We start from the raw sequence: 23317 nt of genomic DNA, 5'->3' as shown, positions 1-23317 counted from the left end.
CGTAGGTATAATATGGTGCATGACTCCCTGAGGGCCACGCGTCCTCATACACGAACATTATGTACAGTACATACAGTAAGAGCTTTCGGTGCTGGAACAATGCCCCACGGCAACGCAGGTGGAACGATGCGGATGGGGTGGTCTTCATATCGCGAGAGTGCACTCCACCCTCCCCCCTTCTCTCCCCCCCCCCCCTGCCTCGGGCGTATATCTCCACTGTTCCCAGTCTTTGCAGTCGCCAGCAGTCCCGGCGCCCGTATCGTGCTCTTGAGGACCCTGCAGCTCGCGGAATTTTCTTTTCTTTCGGGGTGCTTTTCCAACGGTTGTGAACCTTGCATGGCTGCTTTTCTGACCGTGTGCGGCAGTAAAGGGAAAGTCCTCTGTCTCATGACCGGGTGTTTACCTGTGCAACGCTGAGTGGCCTCCAGAGACAGCGGGGGGAACTTATTGCTGACAGGCCCAGTTTATCGAGGTAGCTGGCGAGGCGCTCGATATTGTCAGCTTGCATGAATGGGGGCATGACCTCAATGTCGAGTTCACAGCCATGCATGAGAAGTCTAATTGTTGTAATTGTTGCTGAACTAGAGTTGAACATTCGAAATGTCAGGAGTGCGTGCCCGGTGAAGGCGTCCGAGGAGGTGGTGTGCCGACACGTCGTCGACGCACTTTATAAAATAGAGCGAAACAGAAAATAAGAATTTTTAAAGCTAAGTTTACACGAACCGGAAAATCGGCTCGGGTTGGGTCTACTCGGCTCGAACCGCTTAGTTCACCGCATTTGTCTAGCTCAGCCAGACTTTTAACTCGACTCACTTGGAATTTGTAGCTTCGTTGACACGTACTCGACGTGAGCAGTCAACTTCAAAGTCAGGCTGACCAACACTGCGTTTACACACGCATCGAGTGAGTCAAGCTGATCCGCGCGCAAGTCGGGCTGATCCAAAATGCATGCACCGAAGCTCAAGGCCACGATTCGCCAGCGTTTACATGAACCCAATGACCGGATTTCGGCCCGACCAGCCGTCTCGTCAGGTTCATTATCGGGTTCATGTTCGCGCTTCGTTGCTTACGACCATCTTGCTGTCTAAATCCTGTGTAAGGGAGACCATGTGGTATGTGGTAACTTTCAACGTTCTGCGGCATCAAAATAACTCTCTCAATCACCACTAGAGGCGTTCGAGTATCAAAGGCGCCATAATAAACACGAGAACCGCGTCACACAGTTGAACGACACGTCTGGTAAAGGCGTATAGCAGCTCGTAGACTTTGTGACAAAGAGCGTACATAGATCATAGATGTGATGTGGCTTCCCATTACACCGACACGGCCTAACTGTGTATCGCTACTGAAGAACTCCAGTGTTCTATCCTTGTTTCTGTTCGTCTTTCTTTTTGCTCTTACGCCATGAATATGCGCGGCCGCTTCAGCAACTCGCGCTGAACCCGACAGCACGCTGCCACATTCGGAATAGCTCTATTTGTCATTGTACGTGCGGCACTACATGACATGCGGTAGTGCGCACCAGCTATATATAGTAGCCCTGTTTTGATGACGTCACGCCACTGGGCTTGAGGTCACGGATTCGATCCCAGTCTACTGAGATGAAATGCAAAAATGGTGTACTTGGACAGTGGCGTACCAACTCGTTCGCGAGTGGGGGGGGGGGGGGGGGGGGGGGGGGGGGGGGGGCTGGCTGGCGTCGCTCACTCTGTCCGCCGTGTGTGTGTGTGTGTATGTGTGTATATATAATTTTACTTGATGTGATTTTTTTTATATTCATAGAGTTGATCAGATGACTTGCTTTTCAAAACTGTTTTTTAAATCAAGGAATAATCTGCACAAACAAATTGTGCAGGCTGGGCCGCCCTATATACCGCGACAACACAGCAGTGTTTAATAACATTTTGGAAATATTACCGTGAAGTTCAAAAAGTACACCCAAATTTAACCTGATCATCTGAGCATTTCATCAGCAAACTTCCCAATCTTAGTTTGGCGTTGTAGATACGATGAGTATGAAGAACCTGCTATGACTCTAGCACCTTAAATTCTCACTTATTAAACAAAACATGTGGCTGACAAAGCAAGGTACTTCGCAGAAGTCTTCAGGATAAGCCGAGGCCCAATTTGTTTACTGTTAGAGCCTTCTAAGATAAAGTCTTTCTTAAGGAGAAGACCAAGTTCAGTCGATTAATACTTAAGCAAACCACATTGAGCTGGTCGTGTATAGTTATAAGATTATAAATGACTACGAATGTATATACTAGGTGTCGTTCCTTGCCCTCCTGCTTTTCCCAGCTTGGGTGGGGGGTGGACGGAAAAGCGGTAACGTGGCCCTTTACTCCTCCCCTCCGGTTCCTCCAAGTAAATAGCCTACGTAAACTTTGTTAGCTCAAATTTTCCTTGCATTGTTTCCTTCCGTATAGATCGTTAGCTGTTAATGATTGGTCGCAATTTTCTGGGTCATGCTCACAGCAGCTGCTCGTAAAACGACGCAACAAATGACGCGTAAGTGATCCACCGCGTAATTACCACGTACGCATGACTGCGTAAAAAATAATAATAATGAACTATTTTCAATACGGCGTGCTGTTTGTCATTGGTTCTTCGCTATTCGTCAAAAATTTTCAATGTGCTATAAAATCGCCTCCTTGTTACGCGACGTCAAAATGAAGTGTGCACAATAAGCAGCACATTACTGTGCTGAACAATAACTTTTCTTTTTTCGGAATAGCCAGACAGTGTCTCCTTCTGAACGTAATTCAAAGGGAGCTCGGAAAAAGTTTTCTGATTGTGGTGAAAATGAGAAGATCGTTCGTCACATCGGCGGCAATGAGCATGATTTTGCCCCATAAAAAGGAATTATATTTTTAATTTGATGTTGAAAATCGTGAAAGAATGACCGCTAGCGTCACCCAACAGCGATGTGATCAATCTACTGGTAGGACAAGAAATCCTCGCAGGTAGACTCATTTTGCTTAAAACAAACATGCATAACTTGAAATTGTATTTTACGCACTTGCAGCTTTCAGTTGCGTCAGAGAGTAATTTATTGCTTTTTTGTTTCTCACGCATACAGAAGGGCGCCCGGTGGCGCTGCTTGCGGCGCCGTCTTCGATTTCGTCTGCTTCAACTCATGCGCTATGCCATGCAGCCCTCCGCGCTGGTCGTACTGTGCCGCTGTATTGTTGTTAGGATATCTCACATGTGCTGCGCTGTGAAGGCGTGCATTTATCGTCTCTTTTTGATGAATCAACTTGGCTTAGACTGCGGCAGCAGTGCTAAAATAAACGCATAGACTGCGATTACAGCAAAACAAGTGTTCTGTAATCGTATAATGAGGCTTCATTTAACCGCTAGTGCGCTGAAAACGACTGTTATATTGATTACATTAGTGTTCAGCGAAAATAAAGCAATGCTACAGAAATCACATGTGCTTTCGGTTTAAATTTTTACCGGCACTACAATCGTCATCGCGTCTACCAACTAGTGCTGGGCATGTTTCACGCCAATGGAAGAAGACCGAACGCAGATCGAAAAATTCTGTTTTAAAAATTTCTACTCACTTTCCAGAGAAACCGCTGCAAGGTTGGACACTTCAGACGGTACGCTTTCTATTGCGGTACAAAATAGAAAAGCGATGAAGGACGGTAGACAGTCCCTTGAAGAAGGCTGCCCGCCAATCACATTGGCAGCGGCTGCTTATAGCAGCGGGCGAGATGGATTCATATGTGTATAATAGATACTTTCAGTTGTAGTTTAACGATGTTGAGCTGTTTTTGCGCGTGTACAACTCTCTGTGAACTCATCGTTGCTGACAAAGAGGTAGAGAGAGAAATAAACACTATTAGGAACATACACAATCCTTTGCAGGTAGGCAGCCATCTTAGTCCAGAAAACCGTGGACGCTGATCATCTGCCTGGTGAGGGAGATCAAGTAACGGGGCAAACTTGAAAGCTGGGCTTCTCAAGGTGCTCGAGTCCACTGCCTTGTTACAAGCGGCCACGATCGCTGCAGGCTACCACATGATAAGCCAAGTGAAGCAGGCTAATCGGAGACTAAAGTGGAAATCTATTTTAGCTGTCCTGGCTCGGCAGAACTAAAATACTGGACACTTCTGCACGCTCATCAAATCCACAGCAGCTTGAATATGGAGCTGTGGCGATGCTGTTCGTTTTCAAAGAAAGAAACTGAATTTCCTGAAAAAGATAGCGTTTGATCGGGCTATAAAACGTCTTCTGGTTCCCACCCATATTTGCGTCGCGGATTACTTAAATTTCAGGCCAGGCAGAACAAAATAAAATCATGACAGATTGCTGTAATGTTTAGAGCCCCTGCTGAGCGATAGCCTCCTCTGCAATGCTCGAGCGCAAGACGCACAAGCGTGGAATAGGCAGCCCGCACCGCAGGTAGCCTACAGTGGATGGTCATGGCACACGGAGGACAGTCGTCAGAGCAGAATCGTAGGACAAATTTTATTATAAAATTGCGCTATTGCTGCGTTCAAGTAAGACTTTGCCTGACTTGTTAGTTTCTCAGTCTGCAGCCGACAATAACCACTGTCGAAAGTTTACATTCCACTGTCGAAAGTTACATTTCTCAGAAAGGGGGCTACCGCCCCCCTTGCCCCCCCCCCCCCCCCCGCCCGGTAGATACGTCTATGTACTTGGATTTAAGTTCACGTTAAAGAAACGCAGGTGGTCGCAATGAATCCGGAGTCCTCCAATACCTTGTGACTTAATGAAATAGTGTTTTTTTTTTTCTTGTAACGCCTCACACTCGCTGTGCCTGTGCGTGCTCGCGTGTCCGTCCGTCCTTTTTTCATTGTTTCTGGTTTTATTTTGTTATAGGTGTTAATACATAATTTCTTTTTAAGCCCAGCGTCAAGTGTCTTGGCCACCTAATTCACTCGCTCGCTTGCTCCTTCTTTTTTTTTTTTTATCCTGCCACTACTTATTTAGATGTTCTCGCGATGCTTCTGTGATAGCAGGTTGTTAGCAACTAGAGTTCACGCAGTGAACTCAAAAAAGAAAAAAAAAACAACGCATGTCAGCACTTCTCAGTCTTTCGAAACCGTGCACCAACTCCTGCTAAGTGCAATAGTGATGGTGTTAGCGGGTCAAGCGGTACATGTTGCACCTTCGCTGCTCTTCATTGCAGGCAGGAAGCGGGGAAAGGCGGGGGGTGGAGGGGGAGTGAACGGTTGCCCTAAAGCGTTGCCCAGGCGACCATTGGCTCTAGTCACGCGACGTCCGTGGGGGGTTTTTGCCGGTTCAGGTGTTGAGCAGCCCACGGCAGCACGCACACTTGCACGCGCGTGTGCGCGCGGAAACAACAGGACTCGCGAAGACGTCGTCATCCGCTCACTGCCGGACGTTTTTCCTCGTCGCTGCGCGTGATCGGACTTCGACTCGTGCGAAACGCCGTGTCGCGAACGAAGCGCGTTCGCCACCGGCACGGTGTTGCGTGGGAAGGGAAAAAAATATGGCCGAAGAAGCGAGTCGCCCGCGATTTCCTCTGTCGAGACGAGGGAGCATGCGGGTAGCCGCTGCGAGTGGTCCTCTACGCCGGCCAGCGCAGGGACAAAAGAAGGACCTGAGAAACTTTCGCACGCACTCGCACGCAACTTTCTTGCCTGCTGGCTTCGCGAAAGCTTCTCTCTCTCATCCCTGTCGTCACTCCACGAGAACTTGACTGCCCGCTGACGTCAGCCATTTTCCTTCCTCTTGCGTTGCCTCTCTGCGCGTTCTCCTTGTTTGTGCGGCCTGTACAGCTGCTACAAGGCACACTGTACAAACTAGTGACAGCGCACTTGCATACACCGCTGGCGATACGCCTATAGACGCCCCACACATGCGACACGCAGCTTTGACGTCCCATAAAGCTTATACATGTAGCCGCACAGGTACAAATGGAGCGCGTAAATTGGGGGGGGGGGGGGTGCATTTGGTCCCTGTACTATCCTCTAGGTGGTGGTGGTGATATCTTTATTGCTCCCAGAACAAACAAAAAATAATAAAGAGGGGACCAGTACGCTATCGCTGTTGAGGTAAAGGTGGCGAGATCAAACATTTGCACCTGTCGGCATTGTGAGCGCTCGTAGCCATACCGAGTACCGGCTCCGTAAAGGTGTCGTCGGTCCCATTGTCACGTGTACCGCTGAAGCGTTCTTATGTGCCGATCGATGAGGAGAAAACGTAATTATCGCGTAAAGACACGGCGCTGTTATTTGTACCTTTGTCGTGATCTAGCATTACTCGAGTGTTCTGCGTATGTGAAGCTGTGTCGCTTATCTTCTGTAGGCGCATTAGTGAGGTTTACCGAGGAGTCGGTACACGTCGTGCTTTGCCTTGAACCGTGCAGCAAGCGAAATGACTCATGTACAGCAAAAACTGACACCAGCCCCGCTAGGAATGGAGGCGGGATAAATGGGAAGGCGGGTAGTTTGAAACAACTACAAAAAAAAGTTTAATCTTAATGTGCATCTATGTATTGTGAATTACACATTCTTCTTCCAGCGTCTTTCTTCGTCTTTGATTTCGACAAATTTTAGAATATCAGTAGTACGACCGTTTTGGACGAACCCTCGTCCGAGTGGCTCAGTAATGCTGTATTTCAGTGGGAACATCGCGCTGTCTCTGGCGCAAAATAAGCGCGAGCTGCCTGCACGGCGACTCGCGACGTCAGAGCTGCAGCTGCGCTCTGCAAACCAGGAGTACGCCTCGCTACCGATAATGTTGGCTGCTGAGGCTCTTCAGCGCAGCACCAGACAACGCTTTAGAGCACTCTGTTTTCGATGCCGGTGTCAGTGCCAGGGATAACATATGCATAATTGTCGCGATGGTCGAGTCAATAAGCAGGCGCGTCTCCTTGAATTTTGTACGTGTCAGCACGAAGCAAGGTGGGAAAATGGGCGCAGAATATGTGTAGAACGTTGTCGGACGCAAAATAAAGAGTGTTTACAACTTATCAACAGATCTAATCAGATTCTAATCAACAGGCAAGCGTGCGAGTTTACCGGCACCTTCATTAATGCACGAGGCGGTGGTATATTAAGCTTGAAGGTTATACTGCGAAGAATAAGCGTCACGGACGAGGCCAGACAAAGACAAACGCTAACTTTCAATAATGCTTATTGCGAAGAGACGAAGCTTTACAGAGAATGGGGGCACAACGCTGGCTAGTAAGATAAACGCTAGTACGTGTCATGATGAAATGTAACAGAACTTAAGCAGATAGCTAACTCAACAACGCCATAAAGAATCTATGCAATCGGACATCAACTCAATAAATGAAATCATAGCGGGTTAACACCTCGTACTTGTTGCTTATTCTTTGCATTATAACCCGTAGGTGTATGTAATGAAGTACACATACTAGCACAAACCGACACCTTTCCATGGTATATTAAGCTTTCATATAAGGTGTACTCGCGAATTTCCCGGTCTCGTGGCGTGCGCAAGGCTGAATCTATTGTCGCTTTTTATTTTAAGTGGTTGAAATTTTGACCACGCGAGAATGATATATTTATGCAGGGAGAAATTCAAGGTTAAAGAGAGTTTTTACATGTGACCCCGCGGTTACTGAATCGAATTCTAAAAGGCGCGATGTATATACGAATTCTGCCTTGTGGCCCCCCTTCGATTGGCTGACAGAGCTCACCCGCGGTGAAGCCACCACTGGTGTTTCACGATAGTTATAGCGCCACATTTTCGCCTCATTTATCTTTATTTAAGATATGCGTCAGTTGCACTTAAAATATGCGCATTTAAAGCATGCGTCAGTCAGTTTCAAATATGCCTGAGCGGTTGCAACGTATACCGTGTGTCGAGCATTTCCGTGTGCTCTTCGTAATTTCGTGTATACGGCCTGCATACCAAGGGCTCACCTTGTATCTGCAGCTTGCTGACGTTGTCAGGGCGTCGCGTTTTTTTTTTTTTTTTTTTTTTTCAGTGCGCGGTGACGGAGAGGCTCCTAATGGGACTTTATACAGTTGATGCCCCCCGCAATCAAGATGGCTTAAGAAGTCTTTGACCATCGCCCGTCTTCCTTGAAGGCGCATTCTGGATTCTTCACACCCGGTAAACGCCCCGCCGCTTATGTTTTCCTCGTTGTTCGCGACAGCCGACTTTATGAATATGCGGTAGAGTCGCGCGCCTCGAGCACTCTTTCGCGACAGTTTTGCGCTTTTTATACGTCACATCGCATTCAGCGCTACCGCTTACATAGTGCCAGTTTTTGTTTCACTTCTTCGCTTTCCTGCCCCTCACCCAATCCCTTACAGGCAAATATAACTGAATCGTTTGAAGCATGGAGCTATAGCACACGGATACACGAGCTGTCTCGCGGAAGTTTTCCTTATTTGGTTTTTTGAAAGGGCACAAATGAAGTGCTTCTTTTCACGCGCTTATAGCTTCTGCAGGAGCGGCAGTCAGAAAGTCAGGCGGAAACTCCCTATGGTGGCGAGTTCTCATGTGTAGCGCGTACAGCATTCATATCGTGCATTTCGCAGTGTAGCGAGTGCATGTCTGCCAGGAGCAGATACTCAGCATGTGACCTGCATGACGCTCATCGTACTTATTGCAGCATCGACCCACCTTGCTGTGACATCGTCCGCAGTGTAGGCGTAGCGACTAGAATGAGCAGATCCCGGACATATGACAATTCATTAGCAACATGAAGCTTTGGTCCCTATAGGACTCTAATGAAGCTAAGGCCCGAACTAGAGAGTGAAGGCTGAAAGAGTTCAAAGTTTCGCGTTGTACCTTCAAAACCAACTGCGTTAGGAAACTCATTCGATTTATACCTACTGCACTCGCGATGTGCCCGTCAGCTCTTTGTTTCGGCCCACGTGCTTAGTTGGGGCGCGCACCCTCACACATACATGCCTAGATACAGTTCTTAATTAAGCTCTCGATATGTCCAAAAGTCTGAGTCGTCACTCAAGTGTTAGCTTCAGTGCACGATCACCATCATTCACGACTATATACCTCGAAACGTCGGCTGTTCTTTTGAGTTCCTAAATATTTTTTTTTTCCGTGGGAGTCGTCTCTGATTAAACCATGAACCGACGAAGCGTTTTCGATTTGTTCTAGCCATCTGTTTGTGCAGGCGGAAAGAGTGGCATTAAAACACATGCGTAATGCGTTGATTCGAGTGTGTCGTAATTGCAGCATTGGCAAGGTGAAAGTATTGTTAGTGCAACGTGCAACAATTTCCATGCCTCAAGTCTTTTGTACGTTTAACTGTCATGGAGACAAGGGAACAGCGAAAAATCAATCTTAACTGCCGGAACGCACTTAATGAAAATGTTCAGAAGCCGTATTATTTTTTGTGCTCGTGAAGAGACGACTAACATGTGTTCTTTAAAGTTTCGTAATGCCTCTCACATTTACGCATGCTGCTACTGGTATTGCACTTCACGTTTCGTAATGTCTGCTATGTGTCGCTTACTGCGTTAAGTGCGTATATATTCAGTAATAGAAGAGAATTTCCATTAAAAACGTGTATATTGGTGGTTACACGCGTATAGTTAAGTATGGTGCGTCTCAAGAGTCAATAGGTAGTTCTACGTACTATGTTTGCCGTTCTCTGGAAAGCACGAATGATACACCGTGCTCTTTCGATTGCATGTAAGGGTTGAGATCACGCCATCGCGGCTATTTTCGGTCGCCTCACCAGCCAACATTGGTTATACTTGCGTGGTCTATGGACCTATTGGACGTTTGAAGAATAAGAAAAACGGAATGTTTCCTCGTTTTCTCCGCGTCGCCTGAGAATTGTACGTTGTAGGGAAAAAAATTACTACGTTAAACGGCCTATATACGGGAGGGTGCGGGTCTCATCCTGCCTCGAACGGCGCAGCGCCGGCCTGCAGTTTATGATTCACTGAAGAGACAAAGCGAAGGTAGGCGCCCGGTGCGCCGCCGATGGCGCACTGGTGCGTGGATTACGTGGTAACGTCGTTCTAGCAGGGGAAAAAAAGGAAAAAGAAAGTCGCACGCCAGCAACCAGCATGGCTCGTGCACCATGCATGCGCGAGCAGCGCACCCGTTATGTTGCATGCAATCTGCCCCCATGACCTTGATCGGGTGAAAAGGAAGCGAGACAAGGAAACTTAAGGGGGCCACGAACAACGCATAAAAGGATTAAGTTTGGCCCAGTGTAAACGATGAAGGGGTTTCCATTATCCACGTGCCTCCGTTGACGATGCTTGGATCGCGCAAGGCTTAGCCTGCAAAAAAGCATTTCAAAAACGGCCAAGGACGCTGTTAGCCATTCACCTATATGTGCACGGCTTACGGCGGGCGAGTGACGGCGTTATCACACGCCGTCGCTCGCCCGATAGCCGCTTTGTATTAGGCGTCAGAACATCGTATACGCAACTGCGAGGCAATTCACGACGGAAGTCGTGGTAGAATTAGGTTGCCAGCGCGTGTTATGTGAGAGCTGAGTGGTGTAGTGCCTCAAAATGTTGATGAAATTGCATTCATTTCCTTGTCGCAGACGGAGTGAATCTTTTCGCGCTCGGGGCTTTTGCCCCTGTCTCTCTCAAATTTCCTTTCGTTTACTGACTCTAAAGTATAGGGTGGAGCGACGGACACTCGTGTTCTATTTTCTTCCGTGCCTGTGTGAATTGCCTGTTTTTTGCTAGGTCCAGATCTGCCGTCCGTGGTATACGCTTCATTTGCGCTGATTGGAGAGCGTGCATGCCTTGCACCTTGCAATGCGAGGGGATAAAAAGAGGGGAAGAGTACTGGATTCCCGCGCCGTACTGATGCATCGCGGATTGCGAGCGCGCAGTCTGGCTGTCGTGTGCAGAGTAACGCACATTCTTGAAGGTCGACAGGCAGCGGCGCCGCATTGTATAGCGTCGTCTGGCGTCAAACCGCTCGATCGAGCTTGATGGCCGGCGGCAGTGTACGCCTTCCTGCATATCTCGCACACGAAGTTTGTTGTTGGGCTCACTAAGAATGAAGTCAATGCTATATATGTGAAGGAGCGCATACTTGTCCGGTTCCACTGCGCCATTTTTCGGTCTTCGCTTAAGACTCGCCTCCCAACACTTCTGTCGATGGCGTTGATATTGCCTCTCTTAAATTTGTTTTTCATACTTGACGTCCACTTAGACTTTCTGTGCTGCACGTTGCATTAATGTCAACGCACGTGGCGCATTGCGCACTCTAAGACACAAGTCGGCATCATCGAGTCCTTGGAACACTATACATGCCATTGCTTTACATGTATTCGGAAGAAAACATTGAATTAAATAAGCGCAGCCACTGAGGCTTCATGACAACGTCAAAAAATGGTTGAGGAATTTTGTGAGGTCCCATTTACCTCTGTTGGTGCCTTTACAGTATCGTATCACTGATGACGAGAGCGGAGCACAGAAACGGCATTACGCCATCAGTATGCTAAGTCTCTCATAATAAAATTTGTAAGAGTGCTGGAATAACGACTATATATTTGAATCCAATTCTGTCGCCCCTCACTAATGAGGAGAGCGGTAAAGTTCCGTGCACCGCTCTCCTCATTAGTGAGGGGCGACAGAATTGGATTCAAATATATAGTCGTTATTCCAGCACTCTTACAAATTTTATTATGAGAGACTTAGCATACTGATGGCGTAATGCCGTTTCTTTCATTTTTCGCTTTCCCTTCCTGACGGCCGCGTTCTGGTATAGGTATGCGGAAGCTCCCATTTCTCGTGCAATAATACGCGGCATGCGTGCTTTGCGTCGATGCTGACGCCAGTTCTCGTGCATATTTGTTCGAAGTCTCCTGCTCACAAATCTGTTCGCATATTGCAGCGCTGCCCTCTTCCAGCTCCGAAGCATTATCTCGCTCAATCTTTTTTTTTTTTTTTTCCCAGTGTGCAGAGCCACACAGCGCAGAAAGCCTGTACCGCTACACGTGACGGCGCGCTGACCGTCTGGAAAATTTCCGAGACCATGCGTGTGAGAACAACAGCAGCGATTGCGGCTAACGTCATGACGTGTTATTGTGAATTCGGTTGAGCAATCGTGTTAGGTTCAGCTGTCGATAGGGTAAAAATAAAATTAAAAAAAGGGCTACGGAACAAGTACTCCACCGCGGCCAAGTGCTTCTTGAAAGAAAGCGGGCGTACACGCATGTCGCGTCGGTGTCTTTTGCTATTCGATAGCGAACGTCTCAGATGCACGAGGGGAATTTTTTCGGCCACGCAATTCCGGAACGGTACGAGCGAGACGACGCGTGATGTAAGCGCTTTCGTTTCGGCAGCGTCGCCTTGTATAGTAACGACTCGTATGCATAGCGCCAGCGAAGCAGTGTTTTCCCACCCTCGTACGCGCCCTGGAATAGCAACAGAAGAAGAAATGCCATTTTATGAGGGACAATTTCCCGCGCCGGCGGACCTCCGTACACGGAAGCCCAGCCTATCGTATCCGCCGATTGTCCGCAGCCGCGCACGCCACCGTACGCTGCGGAGAACGTTTTTTTTTTTCTTTCTCTCTTCCTTTCGACCAGCGCTGATAGCTACTAAGCGTGCGTGCTTATTTTGGGGCCACTGAAAGGAAACGCAGAGGCAAGTGCAAGGAACTGGGGGCCCTCCCTATATTTTGGGCCGCCTTGCAGAGGCCGCCTCTCACCGAGACAGCGCGATCGCGTCAACCACCATGCGTAGGGCGTTCGCTATGTAGCGCGGTGTCGGTCATTTTCGGGTCCTTCACTGGAGGCGTAACCCAAGGCCACGCACGAAGAAGGCTGCTCCGTATCTTTTGTCGCACGATGTGGATTTGTTTCGGTCTAGTGGGAAAGTTTAGGACACTTTTCAGATAAAAAAAAAAAAAGCACTGATACCGGCGTGAGATTGCTTCCTTTGGCCTGCTGGATTCTACTTACAGGAAAAAGTGAGGTGAAAAACGGGAGCATTACGATTGGTCATGAGAGGGGAGTGAAGTGTAGGCCGAGAATTCATATACAGATGTGTGCAATACACGGAGAATCTCTCGACTGTATTGATTCGAGAGATGTGTTGAGGCGTGCATGTAGCTTGTCTGATTTATGTAGATCTTCTAAAGAATGTCCTGCAGCGCAGCACCCAGACAGCGCTTCGAGCCGACAATGCAAATCGAGCCGATGGAGGGCTCGTTGGACGCGTCAGCAAGCGAAGATCGGAGCCTATGATCACTGGCGCAAATCACGGGGGGGGGGGGGGGGGTCAGGGAGGTCCTGACCCCCTTATGTTCAGGTTGGGGGTTGGGGGGACAACACCCCTTGCACTGTCCCCACTTGAGATTTATCTTTCAAACGCCATATATTTGAATTGCTCGAGAGTTAGGTATAGTGCAATAAACTTTTTAAAACCAAAGCTTTACTGGCCTATAGTCGAGCGAGTTTCACTGTGCATCTCCGCGTGGCTTGAAGCGAAGAACGGATACCCCGTGACAAGCCGCGCGAAATTTAGTTGTGGCGTTGCAGTTGTGCACGAGCCTACAGCGAACGGGTTCGTCGGCTCGTCTGTTACCCCTCCGAAGACCTATTCCTCAGCGTCCGAAGTGAAAGCGCAAGGAGCGCGCGCATCTGCTAGCACGGAGCACGCGAGCGCGAGCGTCTGTTGGTGGTTTAGGGGCCCGGCGTTTCTTGCGTCGACTGCGGCGACGGCTTCGGAAACCGATTAAACGACGGCAGTGAGTGCACGCAGTATGGAACGTTCGACTAGTCATATCGTTCTGTTGGCAAACTGTACTTCGGCTACGAGGGTGAACAAGCATAACCAAGTCAACAGGCTTTCGCTTGCTTAACCGGGCCATGCCGAGCTAAGCCGCAGCCATTTTTTTGTTGTTGTTGTTAATGCGTCCATAATTTCCTTCTTGCAAGCCAACGCGTTCGGGGGGTTGACGCATTTTCGGAATTAACGCTGGCTGGGTGTCGTCGAATCGGCATTCAGTCGAATGTGTGGGCACATAAGTAATTTATGAAGCTTCAAAACTTTTACACGCACTGACCGTGACAAACATCGATGAATGGTTTCTGCAGCAATTTTTTTTATTAACAAAGGGTTTGCAGTTCTGTGGTGTATTAAGTGACCTTTGCCCACAGCCACACCAGATGGCAAGCATCCGCTGCTGACGTTTTACATGACATTTGACAGTTTTCTTTATGGATTAAAACTTATCGCTACGTCAGGGGCGCGTCCGCTGCTTTTTTTTTTTTATCGTATTGCAGAGTACCGTGAGCTTGTGACGAGTTTGCAGCGCAACTACATTCCCTCCTCCCATTATATTTTCACTTGCCTCAAACACTGCTGCGCACCGCAGCCGGCGGGTGAATGTGAGCGCGCTTACTTGATTTACGTATAGGTCGGCGGCATTTGTTTTTGTCATTGTTCTCCGCGCTTTTATTCGGCACAACAGAGTTTGACGGCAGCCCCAGCGACCTTCGTTCTCATTTAGAGGCGAACTTCACGCAAGTACAGGTGCACCGGGAGTGGCGAGAGCTGTCCTGTTGCTCTCTGCGCCGCCGCAGTCGGCGCTCGGCTAGCGATAAATCGGCCACTTTGGACAACTTTCGCCCAAAGCAGGATACTGAGGCGCAACGCGCTAGTGAATCGGAGGAGGAAAGAAAAGCAGCAGCGGCGAGGGGCCTTCGTTATCTACCCTGAGCGCTTGCGCTGCTATCTGCTCAACCCCCGCGGACGCTTGCGTATCTGCTCGCACGACGTCTGGAAAGGGGACACAACAGAAGGGGTTTATCTGCGGCGTACATTGCTCGGCTTGTTGGCGGCGTTTTCTTTTTTGTATACGCCATGCATGCTCTGTTGCGGTGGTCTGATATAACTGACCACTTTGGGTTCTGGAACTACTGTTTGCTGGCGTACTTCAGTGAATGTGTCAGTGTATAGTAGAGGTGGCCGTAATCGCGACAGTCTCTGTGTCGAAGCGGTCCTCATGCGTACTACCTGTCAAGATACCCAGACGTCTCGTGGCCGCACTTTGAACACAGGAATGCTATCGGCGTATATCGGCACTCCCTGGTGAGTTCTGACTTGCCTAAGATGCCGCTGCTATCAGCCCGTTGTGGCTGCAGTTGTCTGCTGTCGTTCAACCCTGCAGACACTATTGACGCTGCAGTAAGCAGCTCCCGACGCACATCGGATAACGCAGTCGCCGACCGAAAAGCGCACCCTTTATAGTGTTGCAGTAATAAGTTACTCCCACTGGGTAAACTAAGCGAGTGTAGAAGTCTTTCATTGCAACGTATACTTCAGTGTGCACAAAATCATAGGTGGTTACGCGTAGTGTTTTCGCAATGCAATTTCAATAGCAGTAGATGCGATTTTCTTGGTGTATTCTTTCTTCGGACGATTTAAAAGCTTCTGTCGATTGGTATAGAGAACGGATGTTCAGATATATCCGTCCGGATATATCGTGATAATTTATCTACGAGTCATCGGTCATCCCTTTCATCCTGTAGATATATAGCGGTTTCTGCATGCTGCAACTTCATTATTGCATTTTATAGGGGACGGAAACGGAATACGTCTGCAATAACATATTGTATTTCTCACCGGCCGGCGAGATTTCTCGCATCACACACCGCCTGCCGGCTGCCTTGCGTCTGTTTAGATGAGCTATAGCTGCCGATCTGTGTTAATCCTTCTCTGAAACGCCGGCACGGAGCTTTTTTCCTTCGACCTTCTAGTATGAATCGCCATGCTTTACTGTAACAGTACGCGCAATCAATAGTCAATTGACAACTTGCAAATTATCGAACGCCTATAGCGTGCAGCGGTTGGAACTACAAAATTTTGTTGGATAACAAGACATACCCCGCTATTGATGATATAAGACTGTTTTACGGCCAGCTGACTTGCGCTTAGACACTCTCGTTTCACGAAACAACAACGCATTTTACAAAGCGCGCTCTTACCCCCTGATTAGTCGCTCGTGTTCTCTTAAGATAAAAAAAAAAAACTGCGCTGATCTTGGTGACTTGGCGCCAATTTGTGACGACTCATTCTGCGCCGTAGAAGGTTTCGGAACGTCCAGATATGCACTTCTTGGGAAAGTTGGTGCTCATATCTACTGTACATTCTAGTTACTGGCGCGAGATTCATATCGTACAGAGAGTAGTTGGGTGCTTCACTGTCTGTCTGTCCTCCGTCCCCTCTTCAAGATCTGAATTTCGCGCCAGTAGCATATCCAGATAAGCACGTTTGGCAGGAAAATAAATTTCTAGCGCACGCGCAGTGGTACTTTTGCAAGTGGTCAATTATACAGGGCTTGTCTCAGCGAAGAGCAAGATCAGTCACGTGCACCGAGGTCACTGTATATAAGCGAATAGGATAAGCCGTAGAAAAGGATAGTCGCTAGCGCTCAAAGGATCGCCTAAAATGCGATAATAAGCTCGGTTTGTATCGACTTCAGCTAGTGAAAACAAAGGTCAGTGTGAAAAATCAGGCTATTTGACTGCTCGGGTTTATCAGACGCTCATAATGTAGGGATATCAGGCCCCGCGGAAGCCGAGCGCCAGTTTCAGTTTCAAGGAACGTGCGCGCTCGTAGCCGGTTGCCGGGCATTATTGTCTTTCACGAGTTTTTTTACAAATAAAAAGAATGCGATTCAACTGTAAAGAACTCTTCTTTTGTGAATTTGTCTTTTTTATTTCTTATTTTGTGAATTTTAAATCGGGCGAAGCGTGATAATTGGTTGACCTGTGCTCGTTGCGCTTGCCTCCGCTCACCCTTGCCACTCGCTCAGCGGTATCACCAGTTGGCGTGCGAAGTATGAATACGGGAAAGATAATACGTTTGATGTGGCGTGCATCGAACGGAAGCCGCAGTGAGCCACGTCGAGCAGGTCAACCAAGTATTAGACGAAGATGGCTGAATCGGGCATCACATGTTTTGCGCGGCTGTGTGGGGCGGTAACCCAGGGATTTCCAGTTCCACGAAGGTTTTCAGGTTTTCTATAGTGACAACGGGTGAGCACAAGTATTTGGGTCCATTATTTGAGCAGGTATTCATTTTGCCTGCGTGCATGAGTAAACCCAGTTCTCTGCAAGCCCGACTGGACTGACATAAGCGCAGTGTCGCTAGACTAATTCGTCATGACGACGGCGTACCTGTTGCCGGCGCAATACGTTTAGTGAAAGGCTTGAATGCGTGTTGGTTCGGCGGCACAGTTTGTTCATCTTTTACTTTTGGCATGTACCTCAATTGATCCTGTTCCTGTTCGTGGAAATGCATGTAGCCAGTTTGAAACTTTCAGAAACTTTACTTCAAATACCGCTACTGAAATAGAGGTCGTGGACTCACTGATGCTTTTAGAAATCATTTAACGTGGAATGTCGCTGCAGCCAACGATTTGACAAGTGGACTTTTCTTCGTCAAGCCAATGCTGCTGCCCTGACGAAGACAAGTCAACTTGCCGAAACATTGCCTCCAGCGGCATTCCCCGTTCAACGATTTCACATCGGTCCAAGCCTCCCTCTACGCCTGAACTTCTGTCTCGTTTAGTGAGTGCTGTAAGAAAAATATGTGCGCCCTCAAAACAGACGTGACTGAGTCAAGTACGACGTGGCTTGCTCGTGATTGTTAATAATTTTCGCATTGGTTCGAATATTCTGGGTTCAATGTTTGCTCTGTGTGCATGTTTCAGTTGTAAATTAAAGCTGCTTTTGCAGATTGACACTTTCACACTAAGTGTATGTCTGTTATTTAGTACGAAACGTGTGATTAAAAAAATATTTAAATTTTACTTGCGCTGATCGAATTTTGTCTTGTTGAGAAATCGGTCAGCTGTTTAGAAATCGGTTAGCAACACATGTAAATATTTTTTTTTAATGGTTAACTAAATTTAACAAATGGCCGCGTTGCCCGCGCGGCCAACGGACCTGCAAGAGAGCACGAACACATTCCGCTCGCATGCTAAGTGGGAAAGGAGAGCTTCCGCGGCAACCCTCCTCCTCTCGGTATCGCGCCCTTTCCCTCTATTTGCTGAGCTCACCAGTGACGTCATGAAAGAAATAAGAAATGTTCTGTTTGTGAATTATTTATAGTTGTATACCCGGCAGCCGCCAGTGGTGGAAGCGGCGCTGCCGCAGCGTATCAGCATGCGAGAGCGCGTCCCATGGGAGGTATAGGGAGAGGGAGTTTCCGCCCCCTGGTGATACCTCGTCGCAGCGACCGAGAGCAGGGCATTACAACAAAATTCACGCTCTGCTCAGAAACCATTGACCATGACGTCGCAGGCACCTCTCTAACGCTTCCTCTTTTTCACTGAGCGTTTTAGTTTAGTATATGGTTGAAACTTCTGACGTAGTATGACTCGACATAGCCCTGTTTCTAGCAAGAGACGTCCATACCCGAATGCCGTTTCATTCTGATGAAAAAGGAAGCGTTAGCTTATGCTTACTGACGATGTTCGAAAGACAGCAGAAGGGGGCAAAGATATTTATAGAGAAAAAAAAACAGCGAGAGTGAATTGCATTTATCGGATTATTTTATGGTCATCATAGCTCACTATATACCGAAATGGGAGTCAGATCTACACTGCCTCATTTTATTCAGACCGATCGTCCTTTTAGCTCGAGGCCACGGCTTCGCAAGTACTCGCTGTGTTCATACTCGCCGCTTCTTTCATGGCAGGATTTTGCTGTGTCACTATATGGTATCGATGCCCCAGCTGCTATGTATAGTGCGTGACTCCTGGTGACAATGGGCCGTGTATTTGCAACTGGATGAAGCTGACGCCCTCTACACGTAGCTGAACTCTGGCCTACCCTTTCCCGTCCGTGTCATCCTCAGAGCCAGCGCGTAGATGTGCGTCACGTCCGCACACTATAGCCAACAGTTCGCGCTTAGCTCTCGCGTGGACGTAGGTGTGCGGGCCGCCGCCTCGAGAATACAAATTATGCCGTGGCAGCGTCTGCGGGCTCGACTGAATACGGCCTCCTCTCTAATGGCTATACAGCAGAGAATAACGCATTCGGCTGCTTACATGCGTTTTCGCGACGCAATAGATAGATTCGGCAAGCAAGACTGGTCGGCGTGCCCTGCAATGCGCCAATAGGCACTACTTTCTAGCTGGCGGCTGATATTTGAGCTGGGACATGTGAAGAGCGTGGCTCGTACGGTGTAGTGGACGTCGGCAGAATGTTAACATGTCCTTTCGTTCTCCTTGCCCAGGTGTTATTAACGAAAGAAAAAACAAAGAAATGAACTACGCGTATTCCGCCTGCATGGTGGCAGCCAGTTTTCTTTAGCCTGGACGCTATAGATTATATATATGAAGGCTCGCCATAATGGAAGGGAACAGTCTAAAAACCATTCCCGGCCTCTGGTCGACGTCACTTGTGGAGGGCAAACGCAGCTACCCTCGTTCATGTATGGGCCGGCCGCTTTTAGCTGCTGTAGCAGCCGCTGCTCTGTCGCCGTACTCTTGTCCACGGGAGGTAGAGAAGGAGAAAGGGCTGCGCAGATTAAATGGTCGGACGTCAGAAAATGACGTCATCCGAAGGAGCAGAGGTCAGCTGGCGTGTGCAGTTCGGCCAGCGTAACGAGTTGGTGCCACCAATACCAGGAAGCCCCTTCGTCTTGTTTTTCTCCCTGCGCTGCATGTGCACGATGTTTCTGACTGACGTTCGGACGCGCGGACACCGCAGTCGAAGACATATGTGACGTCGTCGGGCAATATCTCTGGTGTTCAACGCGTTCATTCCGAGTGATTGAAGATCTCACAGGGAGCCCAACATGCCTTTGCGCAATGTTTCGTTCGCCACGACGGGGATAAAAGAGCGGAAACAAAGTGCAGAAAACACTCTGTGCTCCCTGTGTGCTCCACAAGGTACCTGTGCCTCCATGGCAACGTCATTCGGCAATCATGGCCTCCTGAATCGTGACCCTCCCTGGTAGCTTAGCAGGTAAAGTGTCGCGTTACTAAGCTCGAGGTCGCGGGTTATATTTTCGGCCACGGCGGTTGCATTTCGATGGGGGCGAAATGCAAGAACACCCGTGTACCTATAGGTTTAGGTGCATGTTAAAGAACCCCAGTTTGTCAACGGTTAAGCCGGAGTCCCCCATTACGGCGTGCTTCATAATCATATCGTGGTTTTCATACGTGAAGCTGCAGAACTTACTTATTCTCCCGATTTGTTGTCAATGATGGGGAAGCATTGAAGCTGGCAGCAGATGGAGCCCACGTCTCGGAAAGAGACACGCAACGTTTAAGTGCGGTTCTATACCGTAAAAAGGGAACACGTCTGTATTACTTGTGAAGTATAAAGCCACAAAGCAGCTGCGTCTTTTTATGAACGTCACCTATTAATAGCGTATAGATCAGATATAATTCAAAATGACCGTCACGTACGTGCCATAGAAAATTTACGAATTAATCCTACTTCACATAACTATGCATGCTGAACATTGGCGTATTCCACGGATGGTTGTTACAGGCAGATAGTCTACCGCTTTTGGAGTAAGGTATACTGCGTGTACTTCGTAAAAACGGATTAAATCTTCTCTCCTATCGGATAATGTTTTATATTAAAGGGTGCTCTGAATGTGCTGTATGTCTTGTGTTTGTTTTTTATACTTTCTGGTTAAAAAATTGTATACGCTGTATAATCTGCTTAGTTCAACTGTATGAATTAGCCATTTGAGTGGGCGCTAGGTAGTGATGCGTGAAAACCTGTTCGTACGCTTAACATTTGAAGGTTAATTTGTGCACTCAGGTCACTTTATCTGCGCTGTACAATGCGCGCAATAGTTTGCTGCGTCATGCTATTAAAGGTGCGATGCTTCCTGTTTGAAGCATCACACCAGTAGTGGATGTACGTTTCGTTCATTGGAGAGTTGATTAACATTCTTGACTGATACTTTGGAGTTCGGAAATGAGTTTCGTAACTGGCATGGTGAAAGGACACTCTGTGATGTAATTTTAATTTAAGCAGCTTGAGAGAGCCATCGGGTAGCATGACAACGAGGCATGTTTGATTCAGACTAACGCATCTAGGCAAGGTGCATGTAATCGGAAGTCAGTACCCGAAGCGCGTTTGCGCGCTGTGCCTCTACGCAGGATGCCGTTGAGACCGCGCTCCGACGGGAAACCTCAGTGTAGGCGCTGTTGGGTGTATCTGTGTCAGCTGCGCGACTGATTCGGCCCCGTCACGTTCATAACATTCAAACATGCGTGCGTACATGATGCGCCGAACGTGGCCGCGCATAATTCCAAGCGCAAATCGGAATGGAGTCGTTTTTGGTGTTTCGTAGATGTAACACGGCCTCATACAGGTGCGCTTTTGTACATTATTGGGTTATTTTTGGACTTGTGCTATATGCCGTCCTTTTTCTCTCGCAGCAGCGCCTCGTGAAGCAGCACCGGCCACACCATGGGAGGCGTCGGCGTAGAGGCCCCGCTGAACCTGCTCAACATCAAACCAAACTATTCGTTCGAGTTCGACTTCGAGGTGAACTTCGACAAGGACCAGAACCGGTTGTGGATGAACCGAAACTGGCACACGTCCGTCTACTGGGTGGGCCTCTACATGCTCGTGGTGTTCGGTGGCCAGGCGTTCATGGCCCAGAGGCCGGCCTTCAAGCTGACGCGGCCGCTGCAGGCCTGGAACGTGCTTCTTTCCGTGTTCAGCGTGGTGGGGGCCTGTCGCACCATCCCCGAGCTTATCCACGTGCTGCGCGAGTTCGGCTTCTTTCACTCGGTGTGCAACAACTCGTACATCGAGTACGACCGCGTTTCGGGCTTCTGGACGTGGATGTTCGTTCTGAGCAAGGTCCCCGAGCTGGGCGACACGGTGTTCATCATACTGCGCAAGAAGGAGCTCATCTTTCTCCACTGGTACCATCACATCACGGTGCTCATGTTCTCCTGGTACTTCTACCAGCAGCATATCGCGCCCGCGCGCTGGTACGTCGTCATGAACTACGTAGTCCACTCGCTCATGTACTCGTACTTCGCGCTGCGCTCGTTCCATGTGCGCATGCCACGTGTGATTGGCGTCTGCATCACCACTCTGCAGATCGTGCAGATGCTCATGGGCGCCTACGTCACTGGCCTGGGATTCTTCACAAACAAGCGCGGCTCCGCATCGTGCGCCATTTCGGAGTGGACTGCTCTGCTTGCCATGTTCATGTACCTGTCCTACTTCATCCTGTTCGCGGTGTTCTTTTACGGTGCTTACCTCAAGCCGAAGCGCAAGAACGCCGTCAAGGCCGACTGAGTGGCCGCCACCTGCCTCCTCACGGTGCTCTCTTCGGGCGCTCTCTCGAAGACAACCCCCACGCTGCCAGACGCGCGTGCGATGCGATGTCAGGACAGTCGAGACACGTGCACACTCTTTCCATTTGCGTTGTTGCTGCACACGCTTTGCGCGTTTTCCTTTTTGCTGTTGTTGCCCTCGGCTGCCTCGCAACTGCGGTCACCCGGCAACGGACTCATTCCAATCACACAGCTTCAACGAATCGCGGTGTGCGTTTATGTAAATCAGGTTGCTTTGTCGACGAGTTTGTGTTGGCGAGTGGTGACCGAGATTTCAACGGACGCTTTCTTTTTTTTTTCCTGTTTGTTATGTCGCCGTGTTATCGTCCCGCTTTCTTTGGGATTACACTTCCGCGGCCAATGTTCATGTTTCGGAGAGCCCAGCGATAACCAGTACCTTCTTAGAATGGAATTTACAGTATTGACGTCGCACATACCTGTGCAATGCCGATGAGCCATAGTGTAGGGACACGTTGCTCAATGAGTAGACTAGTGCCCCCACCTTCGTAGCGCTGGAGACCGCTCTGGGCGCGAGTGCTCTTGATGGGTACCAGTCTGCCCCTAATGACGTCTTAGGCGATCAAAGAAACTTTACACACAGGGTGCTTCCCAAAGCACAATTTTCGCGTCACAACACTGTACGCACAACGACGTGAGGCAGTTTAACGTGGTTAGCAGTTAGATTTTCTTTTTGTTGTTGCGGCTGGATTGCCAAGATAGCGGGTGCAATAACGACGGCTTGTACGACTACCCACTCTCTGCCGGCTTTGAACTGGCGCGATAGAAAGGCTAATCGTGTAGCGTATTGTTCTAATATAAACGCACACGCTGTTAAACCTCCACGGTGACAGCAGGCCACAAGTCTGTGGCCATGGACGACGAGTAGTGCCTTTTCTCCAATAGTCTTTGTTTGTTTGTCTCCATTCTTGTGATCGACGAGAAATTTTTAACTTGTTTTTTTCTTCTTGAGACAATAAAAGTGCGTTCAGTTTCATACTTATGGCTCTTGTAGCGCTGGCCTGGACGGCTATTCTTTCCTTAAGGAAACAAGGAAGAA

The 23317-nt window shown here is 48.7% G+C and overlaps 2 protein-coding genes across 6 annotated transcripts in view; one reads left to right on the top strand and one right to left on the bottom strand.

Moving 5' to 3' along the window:
• Nucleotides 1–23256, top strand: part of LOC119401340 (elongation of very long chain fatty acids protein 6) — a 118615-nt gene extending 95359 nt beyond the window's left edge. For 3 of the 5 annotated variants that reach the window (XM_037668079.2, XM_037668064.2, XM_037668095.2), the window contains one exon: nucleotides 21346–23256. In XM_037668079.2, coding sequence (XP_037524007.1) covers nucleotides 21377–22222 — 846 coding nt within the window. In that variant the 5' untranslated portion in view covers nucleotides 21346–21376 and the 3' untranslated portion in view covers nucleotides 22223–23256. The remainder of the gene's footprint in view (nucleotides 1–21345) is intronic. The other 2 variants (XM_037668102.2, XM_049417401.1) reach the window with 1 other exon arrangement.
• LOC119401386 (protein transport protein Sec24A) overlaps nucleotides 1–23317 on the bottom strand; it is a 651765-nt gene that overhangs the window by 310016 nt on the left and 318432 nt on the right. The gene's annotated exons all lie outside the window — the stretch shown is intronic.

The sequence above is a fragment of the Rhipicephalus sanguineus genome, chromosome 1 (genome assembly GCF_013339695.2).
Source record: "Rhipicephalus sanguineus isolate Rsan-2018 chromosome 1, BIME_Rsan_1.4, whole genome shotgun sequence".
Classification (NCBI taxonomy): Eukaryota; Metazoa; Arthropoda; class Arachnida; order Ixodida; family Ixodidae; genus Rhipicephalus; species Rhipicephalus sanguineus.
This window is presented reverse-complemented; position numbering and strand designations above follow the sequence as displayed.